Source organism: Chaetodon auriga, chromosome 8 (genome assembly GCF_051107435.1).
Source record: "Chaetodon auriga isolate fChaAug3 chromosome 8, fChaAug3.hap1, whole genome shotgun sequence".
Classification (NCBI taxonomy): Eukaryota; Metazoa; Chordata; class Actinopteri; order Chaetodontiformes; family Chaetodontidae; genus Chaetodon; species Chaetodon auriga.
This window is the reverse complement of record NC_135081.1, coordinates 22,726,007-22,743,825: the sequence shown is the minus strand read 5'-3', so window position 1 is coordinate 22,743,825 and position 17,819 is coordinate 22,726,007. Positions and strand designations below refer to the sequence as shown.

General features: G+C 43.3%; 1 protein-coding gene across 2 annotated transcripts in view; it reads left to right on the top strand.

The window, feature by feature from the left end:
• ago3a (argonaute RISC catalytic component 3a) overlaps nt 1-17,505 on the top strand; it is a 35,585-nt gene extending 18,080 nt beyond the window's left edge. Inside the window, exons 6-19 of one of the 2 annotated variants that reach the window (XM_076737828.1) lie at nt 1,267-1,401; nt 1,583-1,670; nt 2,203-2,350; nt 2,616-2,735; nt 4,436-4,558; nt 5,451-5,584; nt 6,342-6,526; nt 6,816-6,975; nt 7,213-7,303; nt 7,485-7,679; nt 7,937-8,071; nt 8,652-8,753; nt 9,288-9,487; nt 9,674-17,505. In XM_076737828.1, coding sequence (XP_076593943.1) covers nt 1,267-1,401; nt 1,583-1,670; nt 2,203-2,350; nt 2,616-2,735; nt 4,436-4,558; nt 5,451-5,584; nt 6,342-6,526; nt 6,816-6,975; nt 7,213-7,303; nt 7,485-7,679; nt 7,937-8,071; nt 8,652-8,753; nt 9,288-9,487; nt 9,674-9,782 — 1,925 coding nt within the window. In that variant the 3' untranslated portion in view covers nt 9,783-17,505. Of the gene's footprint in view, nt 1-1,266; nt 1,402-1,582; nt 1,671-2,202; nt 2,351-2,615; nt 2,736-4,435; nt 4,580-5,450; nt 5,585-6,341; nt 6,527-6,815; nt 6,976-7,212; nt 7,304-7,484; nt 7,680-7,936; nt 8,072-8,651; nt 8,754-9,287; nt 9,488-9,673 lie in introns of both variants that reach the window. The other variant, XM_076737826.1, reaches the window with a different exon arrangement.
• The last annotated feature ends 314 nt before the right edge of the window (nt 17,506-17,819 follow it).

The window sequence follows — 17,819 nt, the reverse complement described above, 5'->3', positions numbered from 1 at the left end:
CGGTTGTGCCTGCATGAGTGAGACTGGTGGGTGTTGCTGGGGTCAGGAGGGTAGCTGTGTGGAGCAATTCCTTGAGACAGCCTTTGTTTTGCTCCAAGTGCTTGAAGCCTCTATCTGCATTTGAACCTTTCCCACTCTACTCTCTGATTCTCTCTTTGTCTCATTTTCCCGCCCTCTCATCCTTGGAAATCAATTGGTCGGCTCAAGTCTCTTGTCCGCTCTCCGCCAAACAAACTAAAGCTCCGAGCGTATGCAAAGCATTTGTTTTCTAACTCTTCTGTACGGCATAATTTATTGACAAAGCAAACGATTAAGCCTATTTGAATGCATGTGCATGAAGGCAGTTTCATGAGTGAGCCAAAACACATATACCAAATAATTGTAATGACAGACAGATGAGACCATTCAATTTTGGCTTTGCATTAATGACTCAAATACATTCTCAAACACACAGAGAAATTAGACCCAATGCATGGAGAGGACAGTCAGGAGTGATCTCACTTCCTGGCTCTGGTGAGAGGTTGTCATGTCGCACAAGGCAAACCAGAGGTGTAAGAGAGTGTGTGTACAATGCAGTCGTCTGTAGTCTCGTTAGGCATCGCTCATGGATGGCCGCCTGCAGAGCTTTCATCCAAGTCAGAGAGAGATTTCTATCATCACAGCAGTTGAGCCAGATTATTCCTCAACAACGTCCTCAACCGAAGCACCAAGCTCTCTATGTCCAATTTTGGATTTCTTTTTATCTCCCTTTGTGTTTTGTCACATGTGTTCTTGTTTGCCCTAGATTTTAGTTTCTCTCTGATGTTGCATGTCTTGCTCTGCCATGTCGCCTGTCATATTTTACAGTTCTCAGGGTCCATCACATCAGAACAGAAGGAACAAATATTCCATCCCTGTGTTGCAGTCCATCTGGTGTTCATGCTTTGCCTGTCTTACTTGAAGCTGAGTCTCACTTTGTTTGAGAAAGTAGATATCATTTTGAACACATGGTCTTCTGAAGGAGTTAAAAAACTGGTGAAAAGTATTACTGCAGTTGTTTGGGCTGCCTTTACTTTCCTACTTTAAGGAACTGCATAAACGTTTTATATTTCATTTCTGTCAGTTTTTCTTTTCATGCAGGCACTCAACATGGATACCATCAAATTCAAACTACGATATAACTGCAGCCAGTGGATTACAGAATCAAGTTGCTGTCGTTCATTGTAGTGTAGTATATTATACTGTTGCTACGTCTGAAATGACTCTTGTCCTTGCTTTGTCTTACAGTGTCTGCCACAGCCTTCTACAAGGCCCAGCCAGTCATCCAGTTCATGTGTGAAGTGCTGGACATCCACAACATAGACGAGCAGCCTCGCCCTCTCACAGACTCACACCGGGTCAAATTCACCAAAGAAATCAAAGGTGAAGACAGGGGTGTAATGTGTGCTTGCATCTGAGAAAGAGAGCTAAATCAGATGAGTAAAAGTGCATTATGTGCGTGGGTGAGAGAGAGAGTTTGAACAGGAGCAGGGAGAGCACATGTCGCAGCCATTCACACAGACACATTCTCCATGCCACTCCAACACTTTATATTATTCACCAGGTTTGAAGGTGGAGGTGACGCACTGTGGAACCATGCGGAGGAAGTATCGTGTCTGCAACGTGACCCGTCGGCCTGCCAGCCATCAAACGTGAGTCAGCCTCTGGGCGGGCGAGGGAAGAGGAGACTCTGGGCGGAGTGTGTGGACGGGGTGGGGGTGGGGAACGTGGACCGCAGAGGATGCAATCACCAATTCACCACCACCAAACAAACCAGATAATGGCTGACTCATCTGACAACCATGCAGTCAACATTAGTCATCTGTTAGTGAACTAGCTGTTGTGTGCAGCTGCTGATCTTCAGTGTGATCCGTAGCAGGAAACCTTAGTGTGTGTTATCGTTTACATGGCATTTACATCACCATACCATCAGAAAGGATGGTCCATATATAAAGCAATGGTGCGTTTAGCAGTGTGCTGCTACAATATTAACAGTAAAGCTATTTAATTATATTTGAATAGCGATTGTGAGGTTTATAGAAGATGGCTGCACACTTTTTAAGTGTTCTTAATGCATGCGGTAGCTATGATTTTATACATGATGACTGACGTGCATTCATTAAATCAGTCTGATTTAGTTTTCCTGAGTGGCAGTCTAGTTTTTCACATCTCTGCTTCTCGCAGGTTCCCTCTACAGCTGGAAAATGGTCAGACTGTAGAGCGTACTGTAGCCCAGTACTTCAGGGAGAAGTACAACCTGCAGCTGAAGTACCCACATTTGCCCTGTCTACAGGTGGGCCAGGAGCAAAAGCACACCTACCTGCCTCTGGAGGTGAGAGAACATAAGTTGCTATTCCTCTTTTTTTTTTTTTTTTTTTTTTTTTAACTGGCTTTTAGTTTAAACATAACTCCAAGTGTGATGAAATCTGCAGTGTATGGTCTACTGGGCAGCTCCCAGGTGTGCCTGTGTATCAAGTGTAGAAATATGAAGCCAGGCACCTGCAGTATGCCCAGAATTTGTTTTACTGGCAACATGATAACTAAAATGTTAGTTATGTTGTTCCAACCTTTGTTCAAACTTTTTTTTTTTCTTACAGGTGTGTAACATTGTAGCTGGTCAACGGTGCATCAAGAAGCTGACTGATAATCAGACCTCCACTATGATCAAAGCCACAGCTCGCTCTGCACCCGACAGACAGGAGGAGATCAGCAGGCTGGTGAGTTGGGACCAGGAGTGTGGTTGACATTATTACCATAATGTAATGTATTGTCTTATTAAAAGGTGGAGTAACAGAAAACAAAAACAAAGTGTATTTGTGTATCATGTACTGTTCAACTCTCCACTGAAACACATCCAGTTGGAAGAACATTGTGTTATGTTGTATAGTGCCCTGAGCATGTACTGTCATTCATGTAGTTAGGTTTAGATTGGTTGGTTTAACGTTAGAGCCATTTTGGGGTCTCTAACTTTAAAGCAGGTGTGTGTGGTCACAGCCAAAGACAAATGCCTGGATGGCTAAATTCAGGGAAAGAAAGTCTCTGTACCTGTAGAGGTCTAGTAAGCGGAAACATCGATTCATTACATGGTATATTTCAGCCTTCAGCATTTTGTGTTGATTTCACCATGTTACATTTGCATTTACACAACGGCTTTGTGAAATGCCCCCGTTGCTAAGCTTGTCAATGCTCGGTTGCCATGCTGCTCATCTTGATATTAAATTGCCTGTTTTGTAATCACCTCTCCCGGATTCTCATTTTATATTGTGAACAGAGGCATGTCTGCATGCTTGTCCGTTGCATTTGGCCTGCCCAGGGTCAACAAAATGCCAGTCATAATGGCTTTAATGTGTGTGTGAGGCTGCTACAGTGTCTGCAGCATATTGTTTATGGAAAGATTGACAGACTGTGCACTGCCTCTGGCCACCATCAGATTAGCAATGCACATTTAGTACCTGTTGTTGCTTTATTAAACCATGTGTCCCTATCTCTTCACTCAGGAGCAAAATGACTGGACTTGCTCACAGGAAATCATTGTAGACATCACTGTGGTGGCGTTTTCATTTAGATGCACAGTTGCTTGAAACTGATAGAGCAGTGTGGGTGGAGTAGCAGAGGTTCAGAGACAGAAAAGGACAAATCAAGCAGATAAGCTGTGTCTGTCAGAGCTACATAATAAATTTGGATAACATGCCAGCTGGACTGATCATGTACTGTACACTGCGCTTGCAGTCATTTTGGATTAGAGTTCTAGCACCTGACATCTCTTGGCATGTCACCATTTTTCCTATCCACCAGCATCTTAGAAAAGCATGAAAACAATATAGATGAGAACTGCAAGAGAGAAAATGCATAAAGAAAAATGAATACCCATACATACTGCATGCCAGCTAGTACAGAAGCAATGCCTCATTACAAGCATAGGTATAAGGTCTGTTTAAAACAGTGATGGCCAAGCACTTGACACAGAGGCGAGCACTGTAGAGATCACATTTTTAATTCTATAATTCCCACTGAACTATTGCTGCACTTTGGTTTCATTCTTATGAGGAATCAGAGCTGTCTCCTAATACACTAATTTTGTCCTACTGTACAACATCTGGAAGAAGTTGCTCTCTTCCTCTTTTAAGTAGATTGACTTTGTGGGAAATAAATGTATTTGCTTTGGGAATTTAGATGAGGAGAACCATATCACTCTACTATCTTCCATTAATATTGGTTTACAGCTAGCAGGTGTTTAGCTAAACATACAGAGTAGAAACAGGGAAACGGCCAGCCTGGATCTGTGCAAATGTAGTAAAATGTTCCGATTAGCATATGCATGACAATATGCTATAGCATTTCAGTACTGCAGTGGTCTTTAAATGATGCTGTCATTAACCACCGTGACCTGACTCTGTGTCAAATTGTTTCCACGCAGGTGCGCAGTGCCAACTACGAGGCAGACCCGTTTGTGCAGGAGTTCCAGTTCAAAGTGCGCGACGAGATGGCCCACGTGACGGGGCGAGTGCTACCCGCCCCCATGCTGCAGTACGGCGGCAGGGTGAGCACAGAGCACTTTATGGTACCCTTCCTTTAAATCACGCCCATTCTCTCTGTTTGTCTGACACGCTCTCCCCTTCCTCAGCCTTAATTGCACTGTCTTTAAGGGGAACTAACTCACTGGCTTCTGTTTGTACTTCATGGTGTCTGTCTTTTTGGCTTAGTTTCTAGTGGTCGAGTCTCAGTGGTGCAAACATTTTTTCCCATCTGCCGCAAGGGTCCTTTTGATTAAACAAAGGAATGCCCAAATCATGACTGCAAAAAACTTGGCCAGGATTTGCTTATGTTAATTTTCCTTGTTAAAGTCAAAAAGACGAGAGATGAACATGGATGCAAAAGTTGGATAAAGAAGCGACTTACTGAGACTGAACCACAGGGCCGATTAACATCTGTCTGTTTACCTTCTCTGAGGAGGCATGCTTTTACTGTTGTACATTTGGTGTGTATTACTGAGGACTATGACATTATTATGCACATTATGTGTGATACACACACCAAATTGCATCTAACATACTATACATTCCATCACACAGTGCATCACACTACCGCTACAATACAATTCAAGGTTCGCATCAAAACCACTTAATGATATGTTATTCAGTTTGAAGGTTAAGTGTTTCTCTGGTGCAAAGACTTGTTTCTTTGATCGAGTGTGCATTTATGTACAAATGAGTGTTAATATATTTTGGTATGGATGAATAGTGTGTGTGGATTCTATGAGTTTTCAGAAAGTAAGCGCGTGTGTTTGTGTGTTTGTGTGTTTGTGTGTGTTTGTGTGTTTGTGTGTGTGTGTGTGTGAGTGCGTGCACACTGAATCTGTATGAACAGTATGAATGTGAGTGTTTGCCTACATAATCATGAGTACATGTGGTGAGACTGCAATGTTGTTTCAGAACCGCACGGTAGCCACGCCCAGCCACGGAGTGTGGGACATGAGGGGGAAGCAGTTCCACACCGGGGTGGAGATCAAGATGTGGGCCATCGCCTGCTTCGCCACACAGAGGCAGTGTCGGGAAGAAATCCTAAAGTATGATTACTTACAAATGTTTCATTCCTGTAAAGTCCTTTTCTGAGATTCTTTAGCCACCGTGGGGGCAGTGAGGCTGTTCCCTGAATTATATTCATGATACTTTAAAAGACATGTTAGACTATTGGAGTCACTTATCTATTTTGCCTCCATTGTTTATCTGTAATGATGTTAGAGATGATTTCATTTGTATATTTCTGTCTTCATTAATAGTAATCTGGCATGAATTAATCGTTTCTGTTTCAATTAATACGAAGAAGAATTGTAGCATCTCTTATTTCAGCAGTTTGCAGAACTGACAGTTTAATTTTATTTTCTATCTTTTGTTTACTCTGTAATACCAAAGGAACAATGCAGGTTCCTAGAAAATGACCATAAGTATGTCAAAGGTTGACGAAAAGATAGTTTACATCTGTGGTCTGACCAGATGTTAAAAGCGTGCCCTTAAAAACTGCAAACTGCATGATGCGTTCAAGAGACATCAGAAAGAAAAATTCTGACACCTGCATGGAAAAATGCAATGATACACTGAAATTAGATTTTTGGCTTTGTAAGATAATACAAACATGGTTAAACAAAAATGAAATTTAAAGTATCTTAAGATAACACATTAACATAACTTCTTGGATTACAAGGAACAAAATGCTCCTCCGCCGCCCCCCCCAAGCAAAAAAGACAGAAGCTTTGAGCTTTGATTCTAGTTGATTCATCATTCTAATGACTCTTCATCCTTTCCTCCTGCCTCTTCCTCATGTAGGGGTTTCACAGACCAGCTGCGTAAGATCTCTAAGGATGCTGGGATGCCCATCCAGGGCCAGCCATGTTTCTGTAAATACGCCCAGGGAGCGGACAGCGTGGAGCCCATGTTCAGACACCTGAAGAACACTTACGCCGGACTGCAGCTCATCATCGTGATCCTGCCAGGAAAGACTCCTGTCTATGGTTAGAAAACTGCTTCATAACAAATATTACAGTGGTGTCCAGAGATATGCTTGTGGTTACGGCTGCGGAAACACCAGTGCTATTCTGGGACCGAGTGCTGGTGTAATATTCTCTCTTCCTCAGCTTCCCAAATGTATGTTAGTGAAAGAACCATACTGAGGAGAATGTATTATAACAGAATATTCTTTCCATTGCATTAGAGAAATATACAGTCTGTTCCTTTTTTACCCTAAAGTATCCCATGTGTGACTGCTCTGGTGACGAAGTTTTGTTTTTTTGATGCCCGTAGCGGAGGTAAAGCGTGTGGGAGACACCCTCTTGGGCATGGCCACGCAGTGCGTCCAGGTGAAGAACGTGGTGAAGACGTCACCTCAGACCCTCTCCAACCTCTGCCTGAAGATCAATGTGAAGCTGGGAGGCATCAACAACATCCTGGTACCTCACCAACGGTCAGTCATGCTCTCTTCCTCCTCCTCCTCCTCCTCCTCCTCACACTTGGTTTTAAATGGCTTCTCGTAATTCGGACTGTTCATATTTTGTTTTCAACTGTTTGTCACGTGTACAGGAGTGTGAAGTAAACAAGAAAACACATGCATATAGTTGCAAACATGGTACCTTGTGAGGAAACGGTCAATATGCTGTCATGTAACTCAATATAATTAATGTGTTTGTGTCTAAATCAATAGACCATCAGTGTTTCAGCAGCCAGTTATCTTCTTGGGAGCAGATGTTACACATCCACCTGCTGGAGATGGGAAGAAGCCTTCAATTGCAGCAGTGAGTCTCTGATCTATTGGTTGTATTTATTAACTTATGGTCACCTTATCTCACCTTCACTGTCAGTTAACATTTCCATCAGATTTTTCGTCTTTCGTTCTCTCTCCTGCATTCCTTCCTTGCAATCCATCATCACCCCCCCTCACTCACATCCCTTCTGCTCCTCCCGTCTGTCTATCAGGTGGTAGGCAGTATGGACGCCCACCCCAGCAGGTACTGTGCCACTGTGCGAGTCCAGAGGCCCAGGCAGGAGGTCATCCAGGACCTGGCCTCCATGGTGCGGGAACTGCTCATCCAGTTCTATAAATCAACACGCTACAAGCCCACCAGGATCATTTTCTACAGGGATGGAGTTTCAGAGGGCCAGTTCAGACAGGTCAGCTCCCACTTTCTTTCACAAAAGGAAGACAACACTCCCAACTTGCCTTGGATTTGAACTGTGAAGTTGATATTGTGATTGGTTGTACAGTAGGTCTGTAGAAAGTAAAGATCCAGATCATCTGTATAACATAGAAATGAAATAAAAATCCTGTATATAAAGAAGGACAAAATAATATATATTGTACAATGTATGAAGAAGGTGGAGACAGGGTTTTCTTCAGGGGTAGTTTTTCTAAACTTCTTTGTCCTCAGGTGCTGTACTATGAGCTGCTGGCCATCCGTGAGGCCTGTATAAGCCTGGAGAAGGAGTACCAGCCAGGCATCACCTACATTGTTGTGCAAAAACGCCACCATACACGCCTCTTCTGTGCCGACCGTAACGAGAGAGTGAGTCCCCGCCACTCACACACAAACGCGAGCACATCCATGTTCTTTTTTAGTATAACACGACGCGGCCCATTAAGTCAGTACAGTGTGTTATGTGCTAGTCCATATTCTTTTTTATGCCCTGTGCCAGCACGTTGAGTACTCAAAATGGGTCTCCTTAATTACCTTTTGTTGTCAATTGGACTGTTCACCCTTCTAACCCCTGTAATTACCTTCGATTAAAGCATTAGGGCTCAATGCAAACCGAGAGCTCTGGAGTGGCACTCAAGGCCCCAACAGTAAGACTCAGCTAGTAACAACCTTATTTTCAGTGCAGTCACTCCCATACGGAGCATTAGGCTCTCCAGAGCATTAGGCTTTTAATTGGTTGATTGGGAAGCTCTTGATAAACCTTTGCCTGGGACGGTCCATCAGCTAGTTCTTTTTTCATTTAGTGCCTTAAAAGCTTTTTTTTTTTTCAGCTGCTCTTTTTCCCCATCTTCCATTTTCTGTTCTAGTTGTTTTTTGCTTTCATGGTGGAACATGGAAAAAAGAAAGGGCATTAGTGGAGACTAACCAAGGTGGACATTGCTTTTGTCAGGTTGGACGCAGTGGAAACATTCCTGCTGGTACTACCGTGGACACGGACATCACGCATCCCTACGAGTTTGACTTTTACCTCTGCAGTCACGCTGGAATACAGGTGAGACGGGCCTCTTGTCTCCTCTGTGCTTTTACAGAGCTGTGCATTGTTGCAAATAGGCAGTAAAGGGGATTCAGAAATGAAATGACCACAAGGGAAAAGAGGAAATACTCTACCCCCCTCATCATTTTCAGGTGTCTTTTCTTTTCAACGCATTACTGAGCATGATACAGTAAACGGATTGACAAAGCTGTACAAGCATCAGAACTCAAACTTCCTCCTTCTTTTAAATGACTGAACAGCATGAGATCTAGGCAACAAGGTTGTGCAGCAGCATTTAGCCAGATCCTGTTTGCTTTAACTCCTAATGTTGTTGTTCTTGTCTGTAAGACACTGTAATGGTATGTAAATAGTGATACACATCATAGTTGATTTGTGGTGCAGATAACATCGCTATGCAAGAGCTTGTTGTATTTATTTATTGTCTCTGTGATGTTTTCAATCTCAGTGTAGTTTTGTGATGTCCTGTGGTTTCTGTTATCATTTCTTCAACAAACTGTATCATTTGCGTGTCATTTAATTCCCTTCTCACAGGGCACCAGTCGGCCCTCCCACTACCATGTACTGTGGGACGACAATTGTTTTACTGCTGACGAGTTCCAGCTGCTCACCTACCAGTTGTGCCACACCTATGTGCGCTGTACCCGCTCAGTCTCCATCCCTGCGCCAGCCTACTACGCCCACCTGGTGGCCTTCCGTGCCCGCTACCATCTGGTTGACAAAGAACATGACAGGTGAGGAAGTGAGAGTGTAAACAAGAGGCTCTTCTTGCTTGACTGTGGATGTAAAGGTCCTGAACTCTGTGTGTGTTTTGATAGCAGCTGTCTTGTATTACTTGCAGAACGCATCCAATTTTCCTGCATGCATGCCATTATTGTTTGTTATCCATCAAAACCGGTCTTCTTCTCTCCACTCTGCAGCGCTGAGGGCAGCCACGTGTCTGGTCAGAGTAACGGTCGGGACCCCCAGGCGCTGGCCAAAGCTGTTCAGATTCACCACGACACCCTGAGGACCATGTACTTCGCCTGAGCTACACCAACCATCGCCACCCTTAACACACACACAAACACACACTGACAACCATGCACACCTGGCTTGCCAGTCAAGGAGTCCTCATATGTGCAAGTCCCGCCCCCCCACACGCCTAGTCAATCCGGACCTGACACTGTGCAGAGGAAAGCAGGGAGGAGGGAGGGGAGGAGGCACCCCCACACTGGACTGAGGATGCAAACGCTGCTTTAAAAACAAACAAGAGAGAAACTCAGCACTATTATGCAATATTAAACCAGCCAACCAGTTTATCTTCACCCTTATCAGGCCCCCTTTCCATCGCCCCTCCTATCTGTTCTTCCCTGTTTGTCTCCTTTACTTGTGGCCTAGAGGGTGTTTTAGTTTGTTTTTACTTTTCCCTTCCTTTGGCACAGTCATTCTCTATAGTCTACTAATCTGCTCCTTTGCCATCTGCAGTACCTCAAGTCAGTTTGAGCAGCAGCACTTTTACATTCTGTCAGTTTTACTGTAGTTTGTCGTTGATTCTCCCCAGTGTTGGAATAGGGGGAGCAGATAAGGAAGGGTCAGACTCTGGAGTTGTTAAGTGGTGATTTCTTTTGGAATATAATTATTTTATCGGACTACAGGTCCTACCAGTTGCCACTTTTATTTTTCCTTTTTCCTCTTGTTTCCTCTCTTCTGTCACTTTTTACTAGTGGGTGAAATCACCAGTTACTTGTATGGAGCAACATGTTCTTGAGCACACTGCCACCTGTTGGCGACGAGGTATAAATGCCCCCTTAAAGTCACAACAAGGACTTGTCTTAAAAGGTTTCAGATCAGCCCATATTTATCTTTAGCAGTCAGCTGTCACATTTAAACAGGGGCAGTTTATATTGGCTGATATATCAATTGCTCAGCTGCAGCCATCTATGGATTTCATTTAAAGTATAACACTGTTATTTAATTCTGGTTGTTAGTTTTCTTCTACATTATGTGAAACATTTTATGATTCTGACTTTTTTAAATCATTTAAATCGTGCACACTTATGTTTTTAATCGTAATAGTCGTCGTGCATTCATTTCCCTCAGTGCTTTATCTCACGTTTCCTCTCTTGAGTTTGAGATGGTGGGTAAATAGAGATCACGTCAATGGTTTCCTCTCGTGCAATAATCAGTCGAAGCGAAGGGAAGAGGATTGTAGGGGACTCGAACGACTCAAAAGAACAGTTACACATTTCATTTGAAAGTGAGTGTCCTCGAAAAGAGAAAAGTTCGCCACTTACTTGGCACTTTCATGTATTGCTCCTCTGTGAGACGATTGATCAGCGTGCTTTATGAGTTTGCCCTTGCTGTTGGGCAAAAATGGTGCAACTGCAGTTTTGGTGATTTTCATGTTTTTACTTGAACTGAAGGATGTTTTGCGCCTCTGTGGTTTGAGAATACTTTATCTTCAACGGGCATCATTTCAGAATTCCTGATCATCAGTTTGCTAATGAGGCTGATTTTCTTAATTCCTAAGATTAATAAAGCGTTTCACCTGATTGCAGCCAAGTGGAGTATAAAGGCCATAAAGAGGTAGTATTCAAGTGCCTGGTGGAAGTTCAGTGTTAAATGGTCAAAAGCTGCATAACTCGTTTTGAGGATCCCATTTCACTGGGATAAAAATTAAAAGGCGTATTCCAACAAATGGACAGCATAAGATGGTTTAAAGCGAGAAAGTTTCACCCGATGCCTCTTATTCTTCTCAACAACCGTCTACTGACTTTTCTATACATCTCATTCAGATCATCCTAAGATCAATACATTCGTGGTGTTTGCCTTTACAGCAGTGTTAGCTGTTGGAGCAGCAGAGTTGTCTTTTTGCTTAATCGTCACCAGACATGTATCCAGCTGCTACAGTGTGTTTGTACCTAAAAGGCCGGGGTCATGGGCACGGAGTCAGCCTCGTCATAAACTTAATTCTTTCAATAAACGGTTTCTTTCAATACAAGTCTGAGTCCAGTACCAGGTTTAACTCCTGTCCATGTAACCGGCCCAAAGTTGCGACTGGCTTCAGAACAATGCCGAGGAGTTAAGTTAGTGAGCTATATTTGCGGCTGACTGTCGATATGATCATGATTATAGTCACCGCTTAGCTCCTCTGTGCCGCTGATGACCTGAAGCTTGTCTAGGTGGTGTTTTTTTTTTTTTTTTTGTGAAAGTTATCTGCACTAAAAGAAGCTGTGTTTCAGGAGCGAACACAGGCGTGGTGCTACTCTGTTTGAATTAGAAGCTGAAGCTGAACCTCGATATGAGACTGTAGATGGGCAGGTGGGAAGGGTCGAAGGAAGAAAGGTAAACCTCACTCGCTTCGGGCAGGAGACGGTCGCTCTGCTGTGGTTGGTGCGAGGGAGCTCGAGATTTTACTCGGTAGTTGCGATCAGCATTGAGAACCTGTAAAACGGTACACTGGCAGACGTTTCCTTGGACAGTGAGGTGTAATGTAGGGTCCTGCATCCGCTGTTGCATTTGACCGCCTTTCGTAGGCAAGCCTTCCAGTGTGGAAGCCAGTGGCTTTGAGCCTTCATGAATTCACTTGTGTCTGAAAGCCTTTTTAAAAGCCAGATCGAAAGTATATTTGTACATTTTAAATTATGTAATGCACACCACTTATTTTTGCTAACAGAAAAACAATGTAGTCTAATTATTAATCTTAGTAACAAATGTATCATGATAATTAATGGTTAAAAAGATAATAGCAAAGTTTTATTATTGCAATAGACTGTTGACTTGTTCGTGTGTCACTATAACGTGCAGTGTATGTGTGAACAGTGGTGGGGTTGTTAAAACTAGTGACGTGTGTTTGGACTGTCATACTGTTATCGATAGGGATGTGGACTTAAACCGCCTCTTGCATTGATGTTTGGAAAAAAAGCTGCAAGATGCTGAATGCTTATTTCTCTCCTATTTTGTAGATGTTCGTACAGTCGGAGGTTTGTCGCAGAGAGAGTCTCGAGAGAGATGTTACATACTGTACTCCTACAGGCTTTGTATTTAGACTTTACATCCTCGTTGGGATGACAAACGGTAGAATGGAAGAAGAGCCGGTTGATGCATTTAGCAGAGTTTCTGCTCTCTGTTCTCTGGTTTCCTTCCACTGGTGCATGCTCCCTATCAAGAGCGAGAGTGGAAAGGAACGGGCAAGTGGTTTTGAGAGTGTTGTCGATCTATTTCAAGGACACACGTGTGATCAAACAATATCGTGACACGGGGCAAAAGCTCTCCATTCCATTTGTGTTAAAGCCTCAGAGGGTTTACGTCGGATTGCAACCTCTGTTGCTTTCCTCAGACTCCTCTCCTTAACCGAGCCTCTTCATGTGCTCACAAATACAAAGGGTTAGCCTCCCGGTAAATCTGCGGTGTGACAAAGCCTGTAATCTTATTGTTGCCCTCTTTTCCCTTTACTCCCGACCGTTTACTCCCCTGTGCCAAGGAGTACATTCCATGGCTGTACAATCCCATCCGATCCCCCTGGGAGGCGTAAGACAGATTAGAGCTGAAGGACAATAGTTGGGGTCTGGTCAGTAAGATACAGTGGGATCTGCTATTCATTCAAGTATGTGTGATTTGGAAGGAGTCAAACCTGATCAACGGTAACTTTATGCGGCAGGTCACGTTGGAAGTTGAACAAGTCTGGAGGTTGACTGCGAGAATCCATTTATAACTCACTATGTCTGCTGTCTGTAATGGATGTTCAGTTTGTGTATAAACTACGCTCTCGAGGGCAGTTGAACACATGTTTACATAGCAGATGTGTTTGCCTCGCTTACAACTGAAATGTCATCAGCTCTGCTTTGCAAATATTAGCTCGTAGAGAAGTGACCTAACATGAGCAAGACCATTTGGGGCCTGTGGAAGTGAATGCTTGAAGGGATAAGAAGATGTTATTTATTTGGTCAATTTTTCCTCAACAGACATCTGTGTCGCACAGCAGGGTTGTCCTTGTTTGTCTTTCCGGTTCTATTAAAATGATTTGTTTGACTGGACTGAAATTAAAGGGCACACTCAGCTCACAGCTTGCCGCTAGTTGTGGCCTTTGGCCCTCAATTAAGATTGCCGAACAATACAGATGAATCTTTATGGAAGCTGAAGAACAAACGTCTTACCCACAAAGTGACAACTGTCTGGTGAAGAGAAATGGCTAAATTAACTTAAAAAGGTCAGTGTCTCCCTTTTGTAAATGGAAGTAAAGGTGTATTCCATTTCGAGTAATCGATGAATATCCCTTATTTTGGTTGCTCTCTATTTGCAGTGGAAGGTAGCAACGGAGTTGGAAAAAGTCCACAGAAAGTGCCTTTCCTCTTGATGGTGCTGTCAATTGAAAGATGAAATGTAAAATCAAACAAGTAGAATCTCCTTTTCAAGAACACGTTGCAGCGCAGGAATGGCTGCGTTTCCACACACTCACTGTACACGTTTGTTTTTTTAGAGACAGCAAATGCAAACTCGTGTTTCATGTATTTAGATATTAAGCCTACATAGAAATAGAATATATGCCAAGTATATGGTTGTGGTTGAGCTTTCGCTTCCTAGTGCATTTAGCGTCTTGGACCAATGGTGTCGTTGGTACAGTGGAATGTGCGCTCGGGTGGGAGGGCGGTGGGGTGGTCGGGGGGGTCGTAGCTGACACTAGCGTGGTGTGATGCAACCCAGCCCACGAATGACAAACATAGCACAGCACTTTAGAGACTGCCACTCTCACTCAGACACATAGCCAAGAGGTTTTGATCTCTGCCCCTCCAGCCCCCTTCTACCTCCTGAAGGGAGGAGGAGAAGATCCAAACCTCAGTGTAAACAAGGAGTCGGAAGGGATGGGCGTTACCAAACTAAGCAGTCGGTCATTAAAAGTGTGCCTCATGCTCTCGTGACTTTGTTGGCGGCTTGGTTGAGTCAGCCCGCTCTCCGGTGGCGGTTCTCCTTCTGGAATTGCCGCTTGACACTTTGTTACAGCTAGGGCTGGGTGTCAAACCACGATACCAGATTTTGGCATCAGAATTTTGAAGCATCCCCAAAAATGGTTTTACAGCAGTGGATTCTTGCACTGAGGAATCGAGTTTTTTCTTCTTGAAGGGCATTTTTTTTTTTCTAAAGGAAACCAACATAAGGAGGAAAAATGCATGACTGACAGAAAATAATGTAGTCTGTTGCGTAGCGAAGTATGCTAGCAATCAAGTGTCATTTTACAGCAGGTATAGAGATGCAATCAACAGAACCAGTGTCAGTATTGAAGCTTTTCTCACGATGCCCAGCCCTGGTAGCAGCCCATGTGATTCTGTCATCTTAGTGCAATGCCCTGCCATGTGTCTCGTCCCCGATGGAGGGAATATGTGCCCAGCAGTATCCCTGTCTTGAGCCGGTAGGGTGTGGACTGAAAAACCAAGGGTGGTCTGTCGTTCTGTGGGTACCTTTTCAGTCCAGGGGGTGAAACCTTTCTATTACAAGAGATCTCTAAAAACACTGCACCTCACTTACCTTGGTATGCTGCATATGTTATACTACATGAAAGAAAACTGCAAATTGCTTTTATTATGACATATAATGCTTGAGTAATGCCTGATTGCGATATTCTTATACAGTAACTATTTTAGAGTCAAAATAAGTATAACTGTAAAAATATTCTCTGTTTTGTCTTAACACTTATCCGATTTTGAGAAATTGTTCTTGAGCCGACTTTTATTTTGTTGTCCTATTTAAATGTGTCGTTCTTTAAATTTATATATGAAATATATATATGCGGAATATTTTATGGTGTATTTATTGAGAGTGCGTTCAAGCGGCTGGAGTCTCCGCATCATATTGCAGCATGGTGGGGGCGGAGCCAGGAGGACGAGGCCTTTAGCCCCTCCCCCTCCATGTTGACGCCTTATTCTCCGACACGCAAGCACAACAATATGGAGGGGGGTGCGAGGTGGAGGAAAGAGAGGAGGTGGGTTTGACCTGGCGATGCAGCGCCGTGTGTCAGGCTCTGGTTGATACTCACAGGTCAACCCTCCCTCCTCCTTTTCTTAATGTTTTTTACCCTCCACTCTTCTTTTACCACCAGAGAAGGCCAAACGTCAACCCCCACATGTTGCAGCTCATCTCTGACGAAGGGAACCATTTATGAACCACACTGACTTGAGTGTTGAATAGCTGACTTTTTTTTTGCTCATCCCAAGCTGCTAATTGGTACGTTATCCATGTAAATTCCCCGAGCCAGTAAGGGGCAGGTGAGAGAGGGTAAAACGAAAAAGCGGCGGGGAAGGAAGGAAAGATGTCGGACAGGCAGAATTCTTTGGATCGCGGTGAAAATTTTAGCGTAGGTGTTGCTTCTTTCCTCTTAAATTGTCTCTTGTCAGTTTTTTTTCCTTGTGCCACAACATTTTACAGCAGGAACAGGTCTCATTCCACAAGAAAAGACATGCCTCAGCCTTAAGTGCGTTCTTACATAATCGTGAGATTTCTGTGTGACTTTGCAATGCCTGTGTTGGGTGGCCTACCAAGAAGACAAGCCTACGTACTTGATCTGCCCTGATTCCCCAACCGGCATCCTCATCTCCTCTCATCTCTCATGTAAACCACTAACATTTCTACAGAACTTAGAGAACTCTGATGTACGAACACGTGTGAGCTTTCTGAGATTGATTGTCCCGTTTTTACTGATGTCTGAACAGAAACCAGGTCTGGGTCAAACGGCGTTTGGAAACCGTTCTTGGCGTTTTGTTTTAACCAGATGAGCAGTGCTTACTGCCTCAGGACAATTCAGAGAGCCCGCCCATCCATCCATCCATCCATCACTGCACATTCATGGTTTCATATAAATTCTGAGTGCATGAAATCATTATGCTAATTTGACTTTGATACACTTCCCTGTCTTTGTGTAAACTTGCTGGTTGTCATTGTGTTGTCGTTGATGGCAAATCCAAAGAGCAGTGTTTTCAGATGGTTTGACCCAGGCCTGGCAGGAACCAGGACGTTCCCCAGAGTGCTGGATTACAGAGACCTGTGCCTGTATAATGAACCAAGGATGAGTTGTGTTGTGATGAATTGCTGTTCTTTTCTTTTTCCTTTTTTTTGTATTATTTTTTTGTTGGTTGTTCCTCACCCCATTGGAGGATCAGAGACATGGAGCGTCTGGTGTTGTCAGTCCTGTTCCAAAGTAAATGGGCCCTCTGTCCATTAAACCAATCGTTTTGGTTTAAGAAATGTTTACTGTAATGTTTACTCCCATGGCTATCAGATGTTTAACCTGTTTTCATCCCATTAGCATTCCAATAATGACTTTGAACCAAATATTGCACAAGAGATTAGGCTCCTGATGCTGTTTTTTCCCTTGTATACACATAATGGTTTTTGAAGACAGATATTTGACAGTGGCCAAGGATTTAGAACATTTTTTCTGTGTGTGCTGATCGTTCAGATGTCATCATTTTTTCAATGTAGCATCTCACTCTTGTGTCAGTTTTATTTCAAGCTAACGATCTTGGGCTCTGATACCTCTGAGGGAGGCACCAGCAAATGGACGTACTCGTGGAACAGCGAACCTTCATCACCAGATGATCCATGTCTCAGTCTCTCTGTATGTTGCAAAGGCTCTGTTGTACCAACAGCTCTATTCCTTTCAGTTTTAAATGTCTTTCTTTTGTAATTCTCTCTTATAGGTTGTTGGCCTTTTAGTGTTGCTTTGCTTCAGTTTGAAGTGTATCTTTGACTAATACTTGCAATAAAATGCTTTGCTTTACCTTGCTTGTCTTGGTAATAAAGTGTTTGAAATATAAAATGCCATTTTGTATGTATAAAATCAGAAATATTTCAGGTTATAAGAAATAAAAGGAACCAAAATATGCAGGAGTGCACTCAGTAGCAGCAGAAACATGTAGATCTGTCACAATAACAAGTGCATTTTCATCTTTAGTAACTTAAATCTAACCTCGTTTCTTTGAACCCACACTGCAGCAGCTCTGCAAGGCTGCACTTAGGCACAGCTGTGTTTTAAGTTAAATGCTAACATCAGCATACTAACAAGCTCACAATGACAATAACACACTGATGTTT